The sequence below is a fragment of the Poecile atricapillus genome, chromosome Z, assembly GCF_030490865.1.
Source record: "Poecile atricapillus isolate bPoeAtr1 chromosome Z, bPoeAtr1.hap1, whole genome shotgun sequence".
Lineage (NCBI taxonomy): Eukaryota > Metazoa > Chordata > Aves > Passeriformes > Paridae > Poecile > Poecile atricapillus.
The window spans coordinates 28,246,016-28,263,284 of record NC_081289.1 but is presented as its reverse complement, the minus strand read 5'-3'; the positions used below and the strand labels follow the sequence as shown (position 1 = coordinate 28,263,284).

Sequence of the window (17,269 nt, the reverse complement as noted above, 5' to 3'; positions counted from 1 at the left end):
ATGTACAGCCTTGTCTCTGCACTGGGACTCTCTGGCTGCTCTTAGTGTGAGCTGTGGAATAGTGAAATGCCTTGTTGATGATTCTCATGCATGGCACCACCCAGTCACCTACAGCAACTGCTGCCCAGAATGGTAAAAGCTGTGCAGTCTGTTGGCTCACCCTGGCCTTCTCCAAATTACCAGGAGAACATACTGAGAATTGGTGCATGAGTTGTCTGCAGGTGACTCATGGAGTCAAGGGTACAGAAGAACTGCCAGTAAAAAGTTTAGTCATAGTTTGGCTATGAATTGGATGACCAGTTTTCAGTAGAGCTGTTTGCAAGACTGAGGTAGGAAAACAAGGAACAGACCAAATCTCCAAGATTGCCAACTCCCAAAATAGAGAGGTTTTTAGCCAGTGTTGAGGGTGATTACTTCTGCATCACCTAAAACCCCTTTTGGCAAGAATTTGAGAATTTTCTCTGAGTCTTTTAATTCCATTTCAGATATGTTGCCTGTAAACTCACTGTTGGGCAGTCATTACTTATGGTGTCCTGAAATGGTACATATATTACCAAGAAGGTGGCTTACCATCCTTTCAGTCTAGACACCATCAATTTAATACACTCTCCAGTGACAAATAACAAGAATAAATGAAGCAAATATCACACAGAACACTTAAGATGCCAAAAACTACTCCAGATTCTGACCTGAAAGATCTCAGGCTTGAAGCACTGTAACCACATTCCTACATCCATCTTAGTTATAATGAGAGACCTAGGACTGTTTCTGCAGTATAAAAAAGAAATATCACTGGAAAGACATATTTGTGCCCTCATTTCAAAATTTTCAGTAAGGTGAGGCTGAGCTTTTGTGATCCATTTAAGGTGGCATCTTAAATTCTATGTGGCATCACTGCCCTTTCTTCCATTTGTGACTGAACACCTGTCTGTAGATAAGATGAGTTGTCAGCTGCCTGGGGTGTGGGTAACATGGGAACAGCAGCTCAAACGTAGATTGGCTCAAAGTCATTGTGAACCTGCTTGCTCAGTCCTGGTAATGGGCACAGTGTTGAGTTCATCCTCTCCTGGCTGGAAGCCAGGAAGATACAGGGAAATTACTGTGGCAGCGATCATTTGTACAACTAAGGATTTATATGAGAATAACTTAAGAATTTATGGCATCCTTGGTCCCACCCCTTCTCATCATATGCTGCTGCTGCCTTGCCTCTGCACACAGGACTGACTGAGAGTTGTGATGGCTGGGTGATTGCAGGCTCATCTGCTTCCAGTTACCTGGGGAATGATGAATTAAAGCATCCTTTCATTACTGTAGATTCTGACCTTTCCCTTATTGTTCTTACATTGCTTAGGAGCCACCACGCCCCATACATCCCGCCCCACTTCCAGAGGCACCACAGCCACCACGTCTGCCCCCTGAAGCTGCCAACACTTCTCCACCTCAAAAGCCACAGCTGAAGCTGGCCCGGGTACAGAGCCAGAATGGGATTGTGCTGTCATGGAGTGTGATGGAGGTGGACCGGAGCTGTGCCACTGTGGACAGTTACCACCTGTATGCCTACCACGAGGACCCCAGTGCCACCATGCCCTCGCAGTGGAAGAAGATCGGGGAGGTGAAGGCGCTGCCGCTGCCCATGGCGTGCACTCTGACACAGTTCGTGTCCGGCAGCAAATACTACTTTGCAGTCCGGGCTAAGGATATCTATGGACGCTTCGGACCCTTCTGTGACCCCCAGTCCACAGATGTGATCTCTTCCCAGAGCAGTTAAACTAGAGCTCTTTGGACCCTTTAAACCTGTCCTGCTATCAAGAATTACCCCAATTTTGCGAGGAATTGATCCCATGCATGTAATTCACCTTTAAAACCACTCTGTGGGATTATTTTAGACAGCTGTGTGATACACTACATGCATTCAGAACCAAAAGAAAAATAAAGTCTGATCTGCAGCAAGAGAGCCTGTTTTTTCTAAGTAGTTCATGTCATTGGCCATTTGAAAATTTTTGTTTTCCTTCCATGACAGGTGTTCTACCTAGGTACCTACTATCCTTTATCCAAGAGCAGCATCCTGAATGCCTGAGATTCTGCTTCAAAGTGGAAACAAAATAGTAAATTGCAGTTTATCTGAAGTAAAACATACACATCTGTGATGTTTATTGAGACATCAACACAAGGGCAAGAATGATCTGCCTCTTGTCCCCCAGCAGTCTGTGAGCAGGCTGTGACATGAAGGGTGATACAAGGTCTTTTTTTGTACTGGTACATTGAGTGATCTGGTCTTACCTTGCAAACTGTAATAAGCTCTCTGAGGGGAGGGAAGGGAATGTGAGTCTGGCCAGGAACTCGTGTAAATTTGGAGGTGCTGGGAAAAAAAAATAATAAATCATCCCACAAACCTCCTACCTCTTCTAAGTAAGAATGCTCCTCTATTTTCACTATCCTCCCCTACTCACCCTGGGAGCATTCCCTGATCAGATCTGAAACTGGATTGTAAAGACTGCATTCACACTTCTCTACTTCAGACTATTTCTCTGCCCCTCCCCTCATACATCCATCCCTATTTTTTAGATTTATTTTGTGCCTTAAAGAATAATTTCAGAAATAAAATGTAGCCAGATACCTTGTGCTGTTCTTTTATTTGCTTGGAGTTATTTTTCCCTTTACCCTTCTAGTCTTTTATTAGTGCTTCTCATTTTCCAGGCCTGCAGTAATTACTATTTCTGTAAAGACAAGAAATTGTAACATCTGCTGATGGTGAATTTGTTCTTACCTCCAGTATCACTCAACCCTTTCCTTACTGTAATTCTTGAGTAGTTGTTTTTGTCCTGTCCAGAATATTGAGTATACAGACATTATTTTCCTCCAGAGATTTTTCTGGTTCTTTTGGGAAAGCTGTATGCTGCAATTCAGCCAAAGAAGAAACCCCTGTGGCACAGTGCCATGAAAGCTTCTACCTGTTTGCACTTGTTTGGATGCTCACTGAGTACAAACGGAGGAGCTGGCCTCCCAGTGTGCTTCTCTCTCCCCTTACTTGCCTGCCCCTGCAGAAAGCAGACCACAACCAAGGGCAGTTAGAAGCCATTTTAGACACTAACCTAAACCGTGTGAGCAACTGCAAATGTTAATAATGCTTTCATGATGCTTCTGAGCTGAGAAAAATTGGTGCATCTCCTTGGCTGTCATTGACACATTAAATTTGCTTTTTGCAGAACAAAACTGTAACGCACCTGGACAAGAAAGTAGATGCAAGGTTTTCATTTTGGCAATTTTCAGTTGCATTCCTGCCCAGCAGAACCAAACAGTGGGTTTAGAGGGGAAAGATTTTTTTTTTAATCCACTTCACCATATAGCAAAGCTGCAGAGTATAACACTTCTTCATTTCAATGCTCTCTCTCAAAACCAACACATTGAAGTGTGAAGCAAGATTGAAGTGTCAAGAGAAGTTAAATCTCCAAACAAGGCAGATGAAATACGCTATGAGATTATGGGTTCTGTAGCTGTTGTTCTTTTAGAACCTTTACACTGAAAGAAATGGCAGTGTAGACCTCTGTCTGGTTTACTGTGCTACTTAACGTAGCTGGGGGTGTCACTTCTCTCGGGTGGATATTCTCTGTATGGAAACTTGCATTTAAAGGTATAGCAGTTCCTGCTGATTTAGGCAAGCAAAAATTCTGGCTAAATCCAAGTATCCTTAGAGAAGGTTCATGCTGTGTATGAACAATGTGTAGCCTTTCCTTTGAACTGCAGTTGTCCCTGTATTTCTGGTGCTAATTATCAAAAATGCCTTGAACTTTTCTGTGTTTAAGTAAATGTTTTGTTTGCTTATTTCAAGGAATAATTACTTAATAATGCATTTAGTCTATTTATGGAAATAGACTAAATTTGAGGTCTTATAAAGAGCTCTGTAATAGAGATTAGAACAGTTCTTTCCAGTTGATGGCTGTCAAGTCCTTGGACAATTTTTTGTTAATGTGTCTTTGAGGTGGTACCAAAGAGCCATTGGCCGTATCAGTACTATGAAGTTTTACGGTTTGAAAGTTAAAATAAACATGAGGATACAATGTAGAACTTACTTCATTTATTTAGTTGTGATTCCAGCCCAAACTATATGTGAGCTTTGTTACAGGTTAAGCTTCCATTTAGATATCCCTTGTTTTTTAGGTTAGTCTCCTTTGGGATAGGCAGGGAGTGTAAGTCCTGCATTAGAGTATTTTCTTTCCTCCAGTGGAGGTATTAATATGGGATGGTCTGTCATTCCATTTGGAGGTTTTGTGGGCTGCATCATTAGAGAAAGAAGACTCGTATCATGAGCTTGCTAACAAACACGAGTAGTGTTTAATTCCTTACTTCACAGCAGTTTTTCCCATGTAGTCGAGTAGCTGATGGTTTTATTATCCTTTATCTCTCAGAAATATTAAAAACTATTAAGAAACTTTCTGCTAGCAACAATCAATCAGAAAGAATTTGTTTCATTTACAGACTTTATTTGAAAGTATTACCAAAATATTTGGCAACATTCAGTACAGGTGTGTTAATACTGTGATTCTAGACTGGTCTCTTCATTAATGAAAAGTGTCAATCGCTGAGGCCGTCCACTTTTAAATATGCTAAAAAAATCTGTATGGCTTTTAACTGGAAGTGTTTGGTTTGGTTTCTTCTCTGCACTTAATGCAAGTTTTTCCATCTTTCAATAGCTTGGTGTCCTGACTCGTGTCTGAATTCTGTGATTTTGTTTTGCTGCTGCCTCTAAGTACATGACATTTCAGCAGTACCACCTTGGACTGAGTTGCCTGTCTTTTAGCAAACATGGCACTGATTACAGCTGTGGTTTTTTTCATCCTCATTTACTTTTTGGTGTGTTTTAGGTTTGGGTTGTTTTCTCTGTGTGATACAAGGGCATTTGTCCAGGTTGAAAGTGATTTGTGGAGCTGTGGAGTGCTGATGGCAGAATGTTGTTCTGCATTTCTCCTAGTTACAGCTTCACTGGCCTCTTATGTTGCAGTATGGCTAAAAAACTTCATTGGATACAAAAACATAAATGCTATGAGGGGGCAGACTGCAGGTATAGCATCTGTACGGTCTCCAGTGTTGGCTTCAGAAAACACCAGGATGCAGATCTCTCAGCTTGTAATTATTTCCATGCTCTAAGCAGCTTCCCTAGGCATTGGTCTGACATTGGTCCTTGGAATTGTTTGTGCTGCCCTTGGCCGCGTTAGATTACCGAGCACAAGCACTGAGACACCCATTCCCAAGGTTTTTAGCACAAGGCTGGAAACATCCATGGAGTTCTCCCTGTAAAATTAAGAGGTCTTACCCTGCTTCCTTTGAAAACAAAGGCAAAACCCCTCAGTCTTCACTGGGACCACAACTCAGCTCAGTAGTAGGACCTGAATATCATTTTGTACTGTAACAGAAACAGCCACTTCAGCCCTTCCTGGATGCTGTTCATCTTAAATGTACAGTAAATAAAAAACAATATTATATGTAGGGATAAGTCACATCTGTTCCTGCTCCTGAGACAGCCATTTCCCAGGATGAGTATTGCATACACTGTACAAAAGCAAGCTGTGATTCTGCCTTCTTATACACCCTTTGAGTATTCTCCTTTTGTCAAAAATATCTATGCAGATATTTTAAATAGAAGCATGATATATTGAATATATATTTTTTTAATTTGTTGAATTGGGTAGGGGTGGGCATTGTATGAAAAGACTGTAGGGAGAAGAGATCAAATGAGACTAAGCCAGCCCTGCCATGCAAATCTATTCCCTTCCAAACGCCTTCTGAGAGGAGAAGGAAAAAATTAACAATAGCTAGGAGAAAGCAAATCAGTGATTTTTCTTTTTCATCCCTTTTAAGTTAAAAAGGCATCTTGCTCATTATCATTACGCAGGCTGAGCATTCTTCTCTTTTATATACATATGTCTATATATGTATGTATAGATGTGTGTGTGTATATACACAGACACATATATATATATTTGTACTGCTGTCTTAAATTAATAGGGTGCAGCTGTAAATAAGATAGCTGAGTAGTAGTTGTTCAGGAATTCCTGTTCAGCTTTAGTAATTTATTGGCTAACGGAAGTCAAACGTGCAAAATCCTTTGTTGGAAAACTCCAAATTTGATTTCTTGTTTTGTTTTCCACCTGGACTTGTAAATACAAAAGAAAAAATGTAGGACTGATTTAATGTCCAATTTAAACTGGGCTGTTGCCACTTTCCCTGTTTTTGTATGTACTGTAGATTAGTGTGTGTCTGTGTTAACTGTAGTGGGGTTTTGTCTGACAAGCCTGGAATTTATACTTTGAAATAAAACTACTGGGTTTTTAACAGTTTGAGTCATTTGTGCTTAGTTCCTGACACCTCAGTAGGCAACTCTCTCAAAAAAGAGCCCAGAGCCCATGCTCCTCCTCATTACAGGTGTTACCACTTGCTCAAGCTAGATTGAGCAGCAGGAGTTTGGCCCTTGGTCATTCGCAGGAAGTCAGCTGCATAGTGCTGCCCTCACAGAACCAAAAAAACCAAAGCAAGGCTGTAACTTCTGCAAAGTTGTCTTCCATGCATTTCTGCAAAGTGTGGACAGACAGAATAAAGTGACTTGCACCCCACAGTTGCCCCAAATGAATACAGGAATGCAAATCCAGATGCTGGTGCTGCTCTCCTTGCCCTCCAAGATGCTGGGTTTGATCTCTGAAGCAATGATCATTCTTTCAGCAAGATGCAATGGATAAAGTACCGGAGTTTTTCAGAGCACCCTTCAAGCATGGGGGCCCACTCACCTGGCCAGGGAGCAGCTGCTGTGCTCAGCACGAAGTGCATCACTCTGATTATTATCAGGCATAATGAAATCAGGATTAATAAAAGCGTGTTTCAGCGCAGGCATCATGAAGGACTCTGCCTCCTACCCAGCTGCTTTAAGGGTAGAGGCCAGGAACAGCAACTTGTTTTGGACCAATAAACAGCTGGACTAGAAGGCAGTCTGGGAAAATTTACTTCTTGGACCCAGCTACCAAATTGTAGAGAACTCAAAGTCCTTAGAACATGGAGTTACTGACATGCCTACCCTGAGTTAGTGCTGAGCCCGTACTTCAAGGGCATATAATTAATTTGTGATGGTAATAATTAGTTTCCATGCACTTACTAAAATTTTCTTCAAGTCACTGACCAGAAGATGATGGACTCGTGTGAAGTGATGCCTCAGCACAATCCCACTTGAAAGTCCTGAGTTTCTCAAACTGCCTATTTAGACTAAGAGGTATATGGATGGCACATAGTGCAGAACCTATGTTTTATCATCAAATACAGCTTAGCTACTCTGCTCAAGCACTGCAGTAATTGTAGTTCCTGCTAAGTAAAGCAAAGTGAGAATGTGAACGTGTGAACTCACTTTGCTGCAGGGTAGCTCTGGCACACACTCCATAGTAGGTCTGGAAAGAAGTGCTACAGCCCCAGAGAAGAATGTACCAAGAGCAAAGTCCATTTCTGCACACCACTGCTGCTTCTGCTAAGGAAACTGAAAAAACCCAGCAGTCAGCTGAGAATCAAATGTGAGCCAGCAGCACTGTCCAAAGGACAGCAAAGGACTGCTATTGGTTTGTCCTGAAGTACTGTGCAGTCTGGCCTAGGCAGGCTGATAAGACCTTGCCCAGGTGTCTCCTGCTACAGAGAGAGGATGCTGTGACAGACTGTGGCCCCTGTTAGACCTGGGGCTGTAGAGGGTATGACCACTAGAACTAGGAGGGATGAGTTTGCTACTGAATTTCAGAAAAGGGGGATGGGAAAGCATGTGCAAGCTTGCATTTAGATGTGACAATTCTGACCGTCCTCCTGAGAGGAATCATTTCCTCTAGGCATTGACTGAAGAGGATTTTTTCATTATGGCAAGAGAGATTTTATCACAACCACCTCCCACTTCCATCTTCCCAACTAGTCCCTCTAGCCAAATCTAGAAACAAGAGTCAGAAGACACAGGACTTGGAAAAAACCTGGAAGCAGGGTACAAAAAAGGTGGCAACTTCTGCCACAAATCCTCTGCTTAGAGTATACCTTCCTTTTTTTTATTCCAAGTGGGGTCTGGGGAAGGAAATAAGATACTCAAAGAGACCTTTAAATTCATGCAGCTGCCTGTCAGTTCTTTTGCACCTGCCTACAGGGCCATGCAACCCTATCAAAGCCTCCTCTGGTCCCTGATGCAGCTGTGCAGGGAAGAGGAGTTGGACCCAGCTGCTGTGGTCAGGACTGGCAAATGAATCCTGGCTTGCCTGGCAATAAAGGAAGCACAAAGGACAGCACAGCAAGAGGAATGCAGCGGCCTTTAGCAGCACAACCATAGGCAAAAAAACAGTCACAGTCACATGGATTGGAGTCCTAAGACTCACATAAATAGTAAAATAAATACTTTACTATTTAGTGTTTATTTAGTAAGTAAATACAGAAAGGGACTCTCAAAAATGGAGCTGTTTTCCCACAACTCAGGGTTGGAGCATAAAGCAGGTCATACCTTAGAGTAGGATGCTCAAGGTGAGAGAAAGGCAGAGCTGCCATTTCCAGGCCTATTTGTCATGTCATGGACAGGCCACAGGTGCCACACAGCTCCACACCCTCCAGGTGGAAGCATCTAGCTGTGCCCTGGGTAGAGAACACTGTTCAACTGCAGTAATCCATTGGAAATGTCCTGGTTCCTGGGACCAACTCTTAAACAGTACTTCTCCATTTGTATTTTTATATAAAACTGTGCAAAAAAGCACCTACCTCCTACCTCAGCAAACAAATTACTTCAGTCCCTTCATGGACTTTTCATCAACAACAGCTTTGCTGTAACTTCTGGTCTCCCTCTTCCCTTGGCAAAAATCACCCTTACTGTGACAGCCAAATATTTAGGTAGAACCTCACCCATATTGCAGTAACATGCTCCCTTCCCCATCACACAAGCTAAACTCTAGAGGCTTCATTAAAACCTCACACTGTTCATCCTTCTTCACCTTCCTAAGACAGGGCAGTGCTGTGCACTATTTAGCTTGGACCATTCAAAGACATGAGGAAAGAGCTGTTTATTTTGTTTTACTTAATTATACATAGAACATCTAGCACAAAACAGCCCAGTGACTCAATTTCTCGATGTAAATACAGGTAACTAAGAGTAATGTGCACAGCCCCGGCCCTCACAGCCATTTCACTGTCACATTCCCCTGTCACATCCGAGAGTGCAGGCAAAGATGGCACCAAGCAACTGCATTCCAAGGGCTCATCCATTCCAAGAGAGAGATCCCTTGTAAGAGATCCATTGCATCACATTTCTGTCCCTGCAGCCTGGGGTGGGGGCACTTCCAAAGCATCAGGCTGCTTCCCTTCATCCTCTTTTGCAGCCTGACATTGCCAGATGCTTTGGCCACACAAAGCAAGTCTTGACACTGAATGCCACTGAAAGCCACATCCTGTACAGAACAAACTGATCTGACATGGAGAACACACGCTTGATGGGAAGCAACTTGCAGCACACTACTCAGACAAAAGGCAGACATCAAACCAGCACTAAGATAAGGCCTTCATGGCCCAAAGCATGGCCAACCATGCTTGGCCCAGCCCTGGAGACAGGTCCCATGTTGCTACTGGAAACAGATCACTCCCACTGGTGGCATTGCTCCTCACTCCTGCTCTTGGAACAGCTGTGATGATGGCTCAGATCAACAGAAAGCAGTGCCACCTGCTTCTCATCAATCCTAGTCAGAAGAAGGGCCACCCAAACAGCTCAGAAGAAAGGAACATGCCTTGGGCTACAGTGAAGCAGCCAGTATCAATACAAAGTGCCTAGCAGGCAGGACATGGGAAGGCAGGTATAAGGCACAGGGATGTGGACATTCAGGTTGATTTATTACACAAGAATAAAATTTCCATTAAAAAAAAAATCATCCACTTGTGGATACTGACGCTAGTTTTACAGGATCGGCCTCATGGTGACAAAATCGAAGTTGTATGACTCCGGCAGGCCCTGGTGCCGCGTGCGGTTGAACCGTCTCCAGCTGAAGACGGGGAGACCGCCCTGCACTGGAGGGCCATTGATGGCGGAGGCTGTGAAAGCTGCAGCCAGGCGGAAATCCGACACCTGGAACAAAGGACAGGAACCCGGGGCAAAAGGGCAGCGTGAGGGTTGATACATCCCCATCCCAGACAGCAGGAACAGCTCTGGGAGATTTGATAAAGTGAGGGAAGTGAGCAGAGGGAAACAAGCACAGGCAGCAATTCCTCCTCTGCACAGAGGTATCTTCAGCCACGCAGCAGCCAGTGCTGAAGGGCAACAGCAAACCACAAGCCCACACTTGCCCTATAGCCCTTGCACTAGCCAGGCTGAAAGAGCCAGAGCATCTGCCCTTAGGACAACCCTCCCTGCTTTTTTGGGGCTGCAGCAGGCAGATGAGGGGGTCTGCCCTAAGCTCTGCTGCATCTTGAGCACTTGGGCCATCCCCTGGGGCATGTCAGGGTAATAGGGGAATGGAGGAAGACAGCAGAGTTAATACTGCTACCCAGGCTCTGTGCTGTTCCTTCATTTTTTCCAGAAAGGTCTCCAGCCTGCTCCATCTCCCCAGACTCAGCCACTAAATTTGTCTGTAGAGTTTATAACTAGAACAGGTTTGGCCTGTGCTCTGGGTTATTTCCTTCAATGCCCCTCTCAGGCCCCCTGTTCCACCTCCAGCCCATCCCATTCCCCTTGCCTAACCATGCTGGCAAAGGCACTGCAGCATGCACTGACCACTCCCTTACCAGACCCCTCTATAAAGCCGTTTTCTGCAGTCCTCTTCTATTAGCCAGCTCTGGGACTCTCCCACTACTGTCTACTGCAACACACAGCTGGCTGGACACAGTGATGGAGATACCAAAATAGTCTCCCCAGGCCCATCCTAGCAGCCAAACTCAATCCAGAAATATAGCAGGCTGGAGCCCACAGGATAAAACACTGTACATCTTCTCAGTACACCAGGGCTGCACAGCTGCTTGGGCATTGTTCTTCACAGTGAAAATACCATATAACGTGCCTAAAATAAATGCTGCTTTCTCCATGACAGGGGGTCTAAGGATTTTCCCACATCTCCCTAAAATGCAAAGTGATCTTCACCAAACTTTCCAGAAAGCAGTTTCGTAGAGAGATGGAGCCCCAGAGCAGGGTGGCTTACTAGAGAGCCAGGCTGTTGTAAATGTAAACCTAAAGTGAGACTGCAACCACATCCTGTGGGCTCTGGGAGGCACCCACAGAGTCCTAATGAACAGGAGGCTGAGGCTGCACAACAGTCTCCTTCCCTGAGTGAGCTGAAGATTCATTTCCTGCTGTAAGACTTTGGGGTTTAAGCCCTGAATACCACAAGCTCCCCTGGATGTAGTTGTTTCACACACCTCTCCCTGTATCCCCTGCCACTGTACCAGGACTGATGTCAGGAACAGGAAATGAGACTCTGCACAGAATTCCCATCCAAGGAGGTGCCCAAGCACTCGGACAGCATGAAAAGAGGAACAGACATGCATGGCCATGCTTGCCCTAGTGCAGGGAAACATGCTACAGGTCTGACAGGAGCACAAACAGGCTGCAGCAAACATTCAGCAGATGTTGAAATTGAGGTAATTTACCTTGGAGTCATAGCAGCCTGCAGGCACCGGTAAAGAAGGATTCAGGTCTTCCCGGCAGCAAATGGTGTTGCAAGGATTATGTTCAGCATAAGGATCACGCTGATAGTCTGGGGTGAAATGTGGTGGGAAGGGCAGAAGAAAAGAAAAAAAACGTTAGCTCCCTCACAAAAAGCTGATGCCAAGTACTGGAGCCACTAAAAGCTGGGTAACTGCACTCTGTCACATTGCTTTTATGCTTCTCCCTAGGTACCAGCTACAGGTCAGCACTCAGAATATTAAGTAGACAAGCTCTTAATTCAAGACCATACAGCTACTTCTGCATCCCACAGGCACCACTGCCAACCTCTAACCACAAAAGCTGCAATTCCATCTGATGAACTTCCACATGATGAAAGCTTGTAGAAACTTTGTTAGGAGACAAAGGGAAGCGGCAGGTTGCGGGGCGGAGGGGGGAGGTGGGGGGGAGAGGGGGAAATGCAGCAATGAGAGCCTTTGTTTTCCTGTTCTGGATAAAACTAAGTGTCAAGGAGCAAAACCTTTCAACACCCACTGCAGTAGCTGCAAGCCAGGAGGGGAAGGTGGTGAGCTCAGCGTCTAAGAGCACACTGCTACTCACAGCCCAGACAGGAACGATACCCCACCCTGGGAGAGGCATCCCAAACCTCAAGCCCAGTAATCAGCAAGCTCCCTATAATTGGGAATAAAAATATAGCATCTAAAGCTATCAGTACTTTCAGATGGGCTTAGCCAGAAGTTAATTAAGCTGGGTTTAATCCAGTTAAGGAGAACCCAGTCAGGAAAAAACAGAGCATTACCTACCTACTGTCCTGGTTCAACCCCTGCTGGCAACTAAGTACCACACAACTGCATCCCTCCAAACCCCACCCCTTATGGGATGGGGAGAAGAATCAGAAAAAGGCAACAACCATGGATTGAGATAACAATTTCAATAACTGAATTGTTAATAATAAAAATTCAAAACAGAGGGAGGGCAAGAGAAATAAACCCTGAAAGAAACAAGTGATTCACAATACAATTGCTCACCACCTGCTGACCAATGCAATGCCCATGACTAAGCAGTGATCAGCCCCTTCCAGCCAATTCCCACAGTTTACACAGTAAGCATGAGGTTCAGTGGTATGGATTACCCCTTTGGCCACTTCAGGTCAGCTATCCTGGCCGTGCCCTTCCAGCTTCTTGTGCACCTGCTCGCTGGCAGAGCATGAGAAACTGAAAACTCCTTTACTTAATAACTAAAACATCAGAGTTTAAGTAATACTTAAACTATCAATATTATTCTCACACAAAATCCAAAATACAGTACTCTATTAACCACTAAGAAAATTAACTCTATCCCACCTGAAAAAGACCATTTGCCAGAACATGGAAAAAGACCTTAAGTTTTACACTAAACTATCTGGTCTGATCACATCTAACTGTTGCTTAGAATTTAAGGCTTTCAAGACTGACAGGCTGTAGATGTATTAGGTGATAGTAGTCCATGAAGTCTCTTGGAGTCAGAATCTTTCTGGAAAAGTCAAATAACAAGCCCAAGGAGCCTTGTTCTTGACAGAGCAATTTTAGCCAAGTTTCCTACCTCCAAAATAAGCTTGTGTTACCTTTTTGCTTTCTGCATTTAGGACAATATAACTGATCTGTATGTGAAGCTGCAGCTTCCCACTATAATCCAAGAAATAAAAGTAACACTTCTTATTAACATCAGCTCCACAGCACACAAATATGTGTCTTACTGTTGTATCTCATGATGTACTTCATGCTTTCCAAGTTGGTCACCTTGCCCTGGTCTCGACGGAAGATTTTTGCTCTTGGAGCAAGCTCATAGGAGAAATCCATGCCATACTTGACAACATATGATGCATAGCCACTGAGATTGTAAATCCTTTCATGGAACGGGATATTGTAGGAAGGCCAGTAACCTGACAGAGAGAAATCCCAATCTGTTAATCACTTGGAAAAGCTGAATGCTCTTGCTTGTATCAGAAAAGAAAATAAATAATTTTCCATGTTGCATTGCCTTAGCAGAATGTCGAGGAACAACACAGAAAACTGGTTTGAACACAATAAGGCAACAGTCACTGGCATGACCAGGGTTGACTCCCAGTGTAACACCACTGGAGATTGTGCGTACCCAGGCAACCCGCCCCCAGACTTCCACCCTCAGGACTCGCCCTGAAAAACAGCTGAGATCAGACTTGCGGGAGCCTGAACATGCAGCATGGCCACAGCCCTCTTGCAGAGGTTTCCCTGCTGAACCTCAAAGGACTGCAAGATCGTTTACCTGCACCAAACTTCAGTGAGAGGCCTGAAGTCACTCTGGTTTTGCCCCCTTCCCATCTCACCAAAGCAGAACACCACACCATGCTGACACACACAAACACAGAGACCACAGAGCTACTAGGGGTGAACAGGAGGCAGGCCAGCACACACACACTTTGTACAGTGGGGGTTGCACACAGTGATAAAGAAAGATGAGGGATTGCTGCACATTTGCCAGTAGCTGCCTTTGAAGGTTAAGAAGTGATTGATCAGCAGAGCAGAGCCTTGCTCTAACTTTTCCAAAAGCAATCCTGCAGTTTCATTAACTCTCAAGAGCAAAGGATGCCAGGCAGGATTCCAGAGAAGTGTTTTAGGTGGGTGACATAAAACTGCCTGAAAGAAGACCACTGTGGAAAGCTCTTGTCAAGAGTCAGACCTTCCAGGTAAGAATCTGAAGTAATTATTATTTATTCCAGGAAGTCCTGGAATAAATAAGGATACCTATACATTAACATTTATTTTTTTCTATTTTTTAGGCAGCAAGTATGCAACATGAACTAGGCCCAAGAGTTGCACACTTTCAAGTTGTCTCCAAAGCACTAACATTCCCTGTTGTTCATTCTCAAATCACATGCATCAGGATTTGGCTTAGAGATTTACTATCTAGGCACTGGTAAATGCAGGCCTCCACATATTAGGATCAGCCCAGCACAGTGTGAGGAGTCTGGTGTAAGATGCTTAGGAAAATCAACTGGAATTCACTGGGAGCAATACCCACAGATACAAACCAAAATTCCTGAAGGATGCAGACAGCATAAGCACTGGAGCACTGAGTGGAGGCCTCACCAGCTTGGGTCCTGCCTAGGATAGGGAAGACAGGAATATCCTGTCTGCTGACATTTGCTTACATGACCTAGAGCCTACCTGAAGGAAATAGGTTGTGTACAGGCTGTGTTGTAATACAGGCGTCCTCCAGAAATGAGCAACTCGCCAGTCTCTAAGGACGCAGGCCGGATACATCATACAGATACATCAGCTTCCAAACTAGTAAGGTTTAGCTGTGATTCAAAAAGGTGTTACTGTCTCACACAAGCACAGTGTGTACAGATGAACCCTTTCTCCCACCTGGAAAAACCTTTTGTTAAAATTGCTAAAACAGAGGAAGCTATTGAAGTTCTCTTCCAGCAAGAGCTCTTCTGTGTCACAGGCTCTGCAAGACTGCAAGTCTCATGCAGAGAGTGCAGCAGTCAGCCTAAGCCAGGCTTTACCCAAGGGCTGCTATAAGCCAGTGAAACCCGGCAGGGTGCACACTGACAAAAAACAAGTCAAGAAAGACTATGAGGTTGAAAGGAAGGGATGACATGAAGGCAGCAAAAAATCTCTGAATCAAAATGCTTTCTTCCTCTGCCCTTTGAGAGCAAAAGGTATCAGCAATATCGAGAGACAGAGCAATAAGAATATTGCACATATGGTGGAAGACACTCAGATTCCAGGTTTTGCTCTGATGTATTTCTTTTGATGTATTACTCATTCATCATTAAGAGACATGAACTACAGCCTATTCCTGTGACCTATTCCTTCACTTCAGACAGTGCTGCCCTCCTTCACCTCCTCTAAAGGATTTCTGAATTTTCTTTGTCAATAAACAGAAAGCACCCAGACATCTTTGCCTGGAAAGGGCAACGTAAGAGATGCCTGCTTTTGAGAACTCACCTGCACTGGCCTACAAAACAAGATGACAGAAGCCACAAAAGAAAAAAAAAAAATCTTTCCATTTTCAAACCTGTATAAGGAAATGCTTCATTTTTCCTCAGTACAAGGCTTACTACAGCAATACCTGCCTTTGTTCACATGAGACTTCAATTCTCGTTCTCTGTTGTTTATGCTTCAAAGGTTTATGCTTCAAAGAGATTTAAAAAGCCAATGCTGGTGGCAAACTCACTCTGACCAAACTAGAATGCCCAAAGTGCATTATCTTGGGACACCAGCTACACGGCAATGATGGAGTGTGCCTGGGTCAGCTATTCTACAAAGACTTTAAGCCAGCATTGCTCTTGAGAAAGATAAACCTTCTTCACCTGAGCTGCTCTAAGCACCTGGGAACAGGGCAGGAGCCTTGATGGGACTTGTCTGGTGTCCTGCATGGCATGGAGGAGTTCCAATCTGCTGTTTACAGCAGCTGAGGTCTCCAAAACTGCACTTTGGCAGTGCTTAGCCCATCCTGTGTATTGAAGGCTGTCCTCCTAATGTTTAAACTCCCAGAGACTGACCACTCTGTTATCCAATATACACAAGGTACACTTAGGTATCTGGGAAAAGACATACTGTAGGTATGAATTAATGTGTAACCTCTAATATATGCTGCCACCTTTGAGAACAGAGCAGCTACAACATCTCAGAAGGAAGAAGTGCTCACTATGTGCCCAAGCCCAGGAGTTGGCCTCAGTCCTACAGAGAATGCCACACAGCTGCTCCAAAATCATTGCTGAAAAGGAACTCAGGGTACCTTCCAAGCCTGGCCTCGCTGCATAGGTACAGCACTGCCACGATGGGGTTGCAATGTTTCCAGTGCCAGAGCTAGAGGGTTTCTATCAGCTTGTCTGCACCCCATGCAGAACACAGCACTGAGAAGCCCAAGGCAAAGGAAGCCAAAAGAGACAGAGATGCATAAGAGAGAGATACGGGACTTTTGCAAATTATCAGTAAGAAATATCTTATGAAACTACACAGACAATGTGGCAATGTCTGGAATAAGCTAGAACTTTCCAAGAAGCTAGACATAAGGAAAAATTTCAAAGAGGAGTAACCCCAGCTGCTAACATAGACAAATTTCCCATTATTTTGATGATGAGCAATTCATCAATTTATCCCCTCAGCATGTGATTAGGAGGAGCACAAAGCACCAGACACACTTAAGGCTCAGGATTTTTGCTGATGATGTGTCTAGCAAACACTTGTGAATTAAACCTGACAGCGACTGTTCTGCTTCACCAAGATTTTTCTTCATTTTCGATCAAGTTGTTGTTAGTCTTGCTACGGAATTAAAGAACCTTTTAAAGAGCAAATATTTATCAGAAAACAGAGATCCAGAAAAGTTCAGGAGATTAATTGAACATAGAACTTCTTTGGTATTCAAAATTTCATCTTCTTGCAAGGTTACCCACTCACAATCATATCAAGTAGCCCACAGCATCATAGTTATTTAGTACTGCTTCAAACAGATCTCACATTTTCCCTCATTGGTCTCTACAACAGGGAAAAATAATACCAGAAAAAAGCCAAGGATGCAAGCAAGCAAGGAGACAAAATCTGGTCTTCCCTCCTGTGCTTCTAGGAGACACAGATGCTCACTGCATTGCTGCCACAGCACCCTAGA

General features: G+C 44.1%; 2 protein-coding genes across 14 annotated transcripts in view; one reads left to right on the top strand and one right to left on the bottom strand.

Moving 5' to 3' along the window:
- Positions 1-9,944, top strand: part of LOC131592582 (activating transcription factor 7-interacting protein 1-like) — an 87,438-nt gene extending 77,494 nt beyond the window's left edge. For all 12 annotated transcript variants that reach the window (XM_058864170.1, XM_058864171.1, XM_058864172.1 and 9 more), the window contains one exon: positions 1,352-9,944. In XM_058864170.1, coding sequence (XP_058720153.1) covers positions 1,352-1,768 — 417 coding nt within the window. In that variant the 3' untranslated portion in view covers positions 1,769-9,944. The remainder of the gene's footprint in view (positions 1-1,351) is intronic.
- Positions 9,850-17,269, bottom strand: part of LOC131592587 (phospholipase-B 81-like) — a 37,178-nt gene continuing 29,758 nt past the window's right edge. For both annotated transcript variants that reach the window (XM_058864184.1, XM_058864185.1), the window contains exons 9-11: positions 13,368-13,553; positions 11,617-11,723; positions 9,850-10,102 (exon numbers count right to left, since the gene is read on the bottom strand). In XM_058864184.1, coding sequence (XP_058720167.1) covers positions 9,935-10,102; positions 11,617-11,723; positions 13,368-13,553 — 461 coding nt within the window. In that variant the 3' untranslated portion in view covers positions 9,850-9,934. The remainder of the gene's footprint in view (positions 10,103-11,616; positions 11,724-13,367; positions 13,554-17,269) is intronic.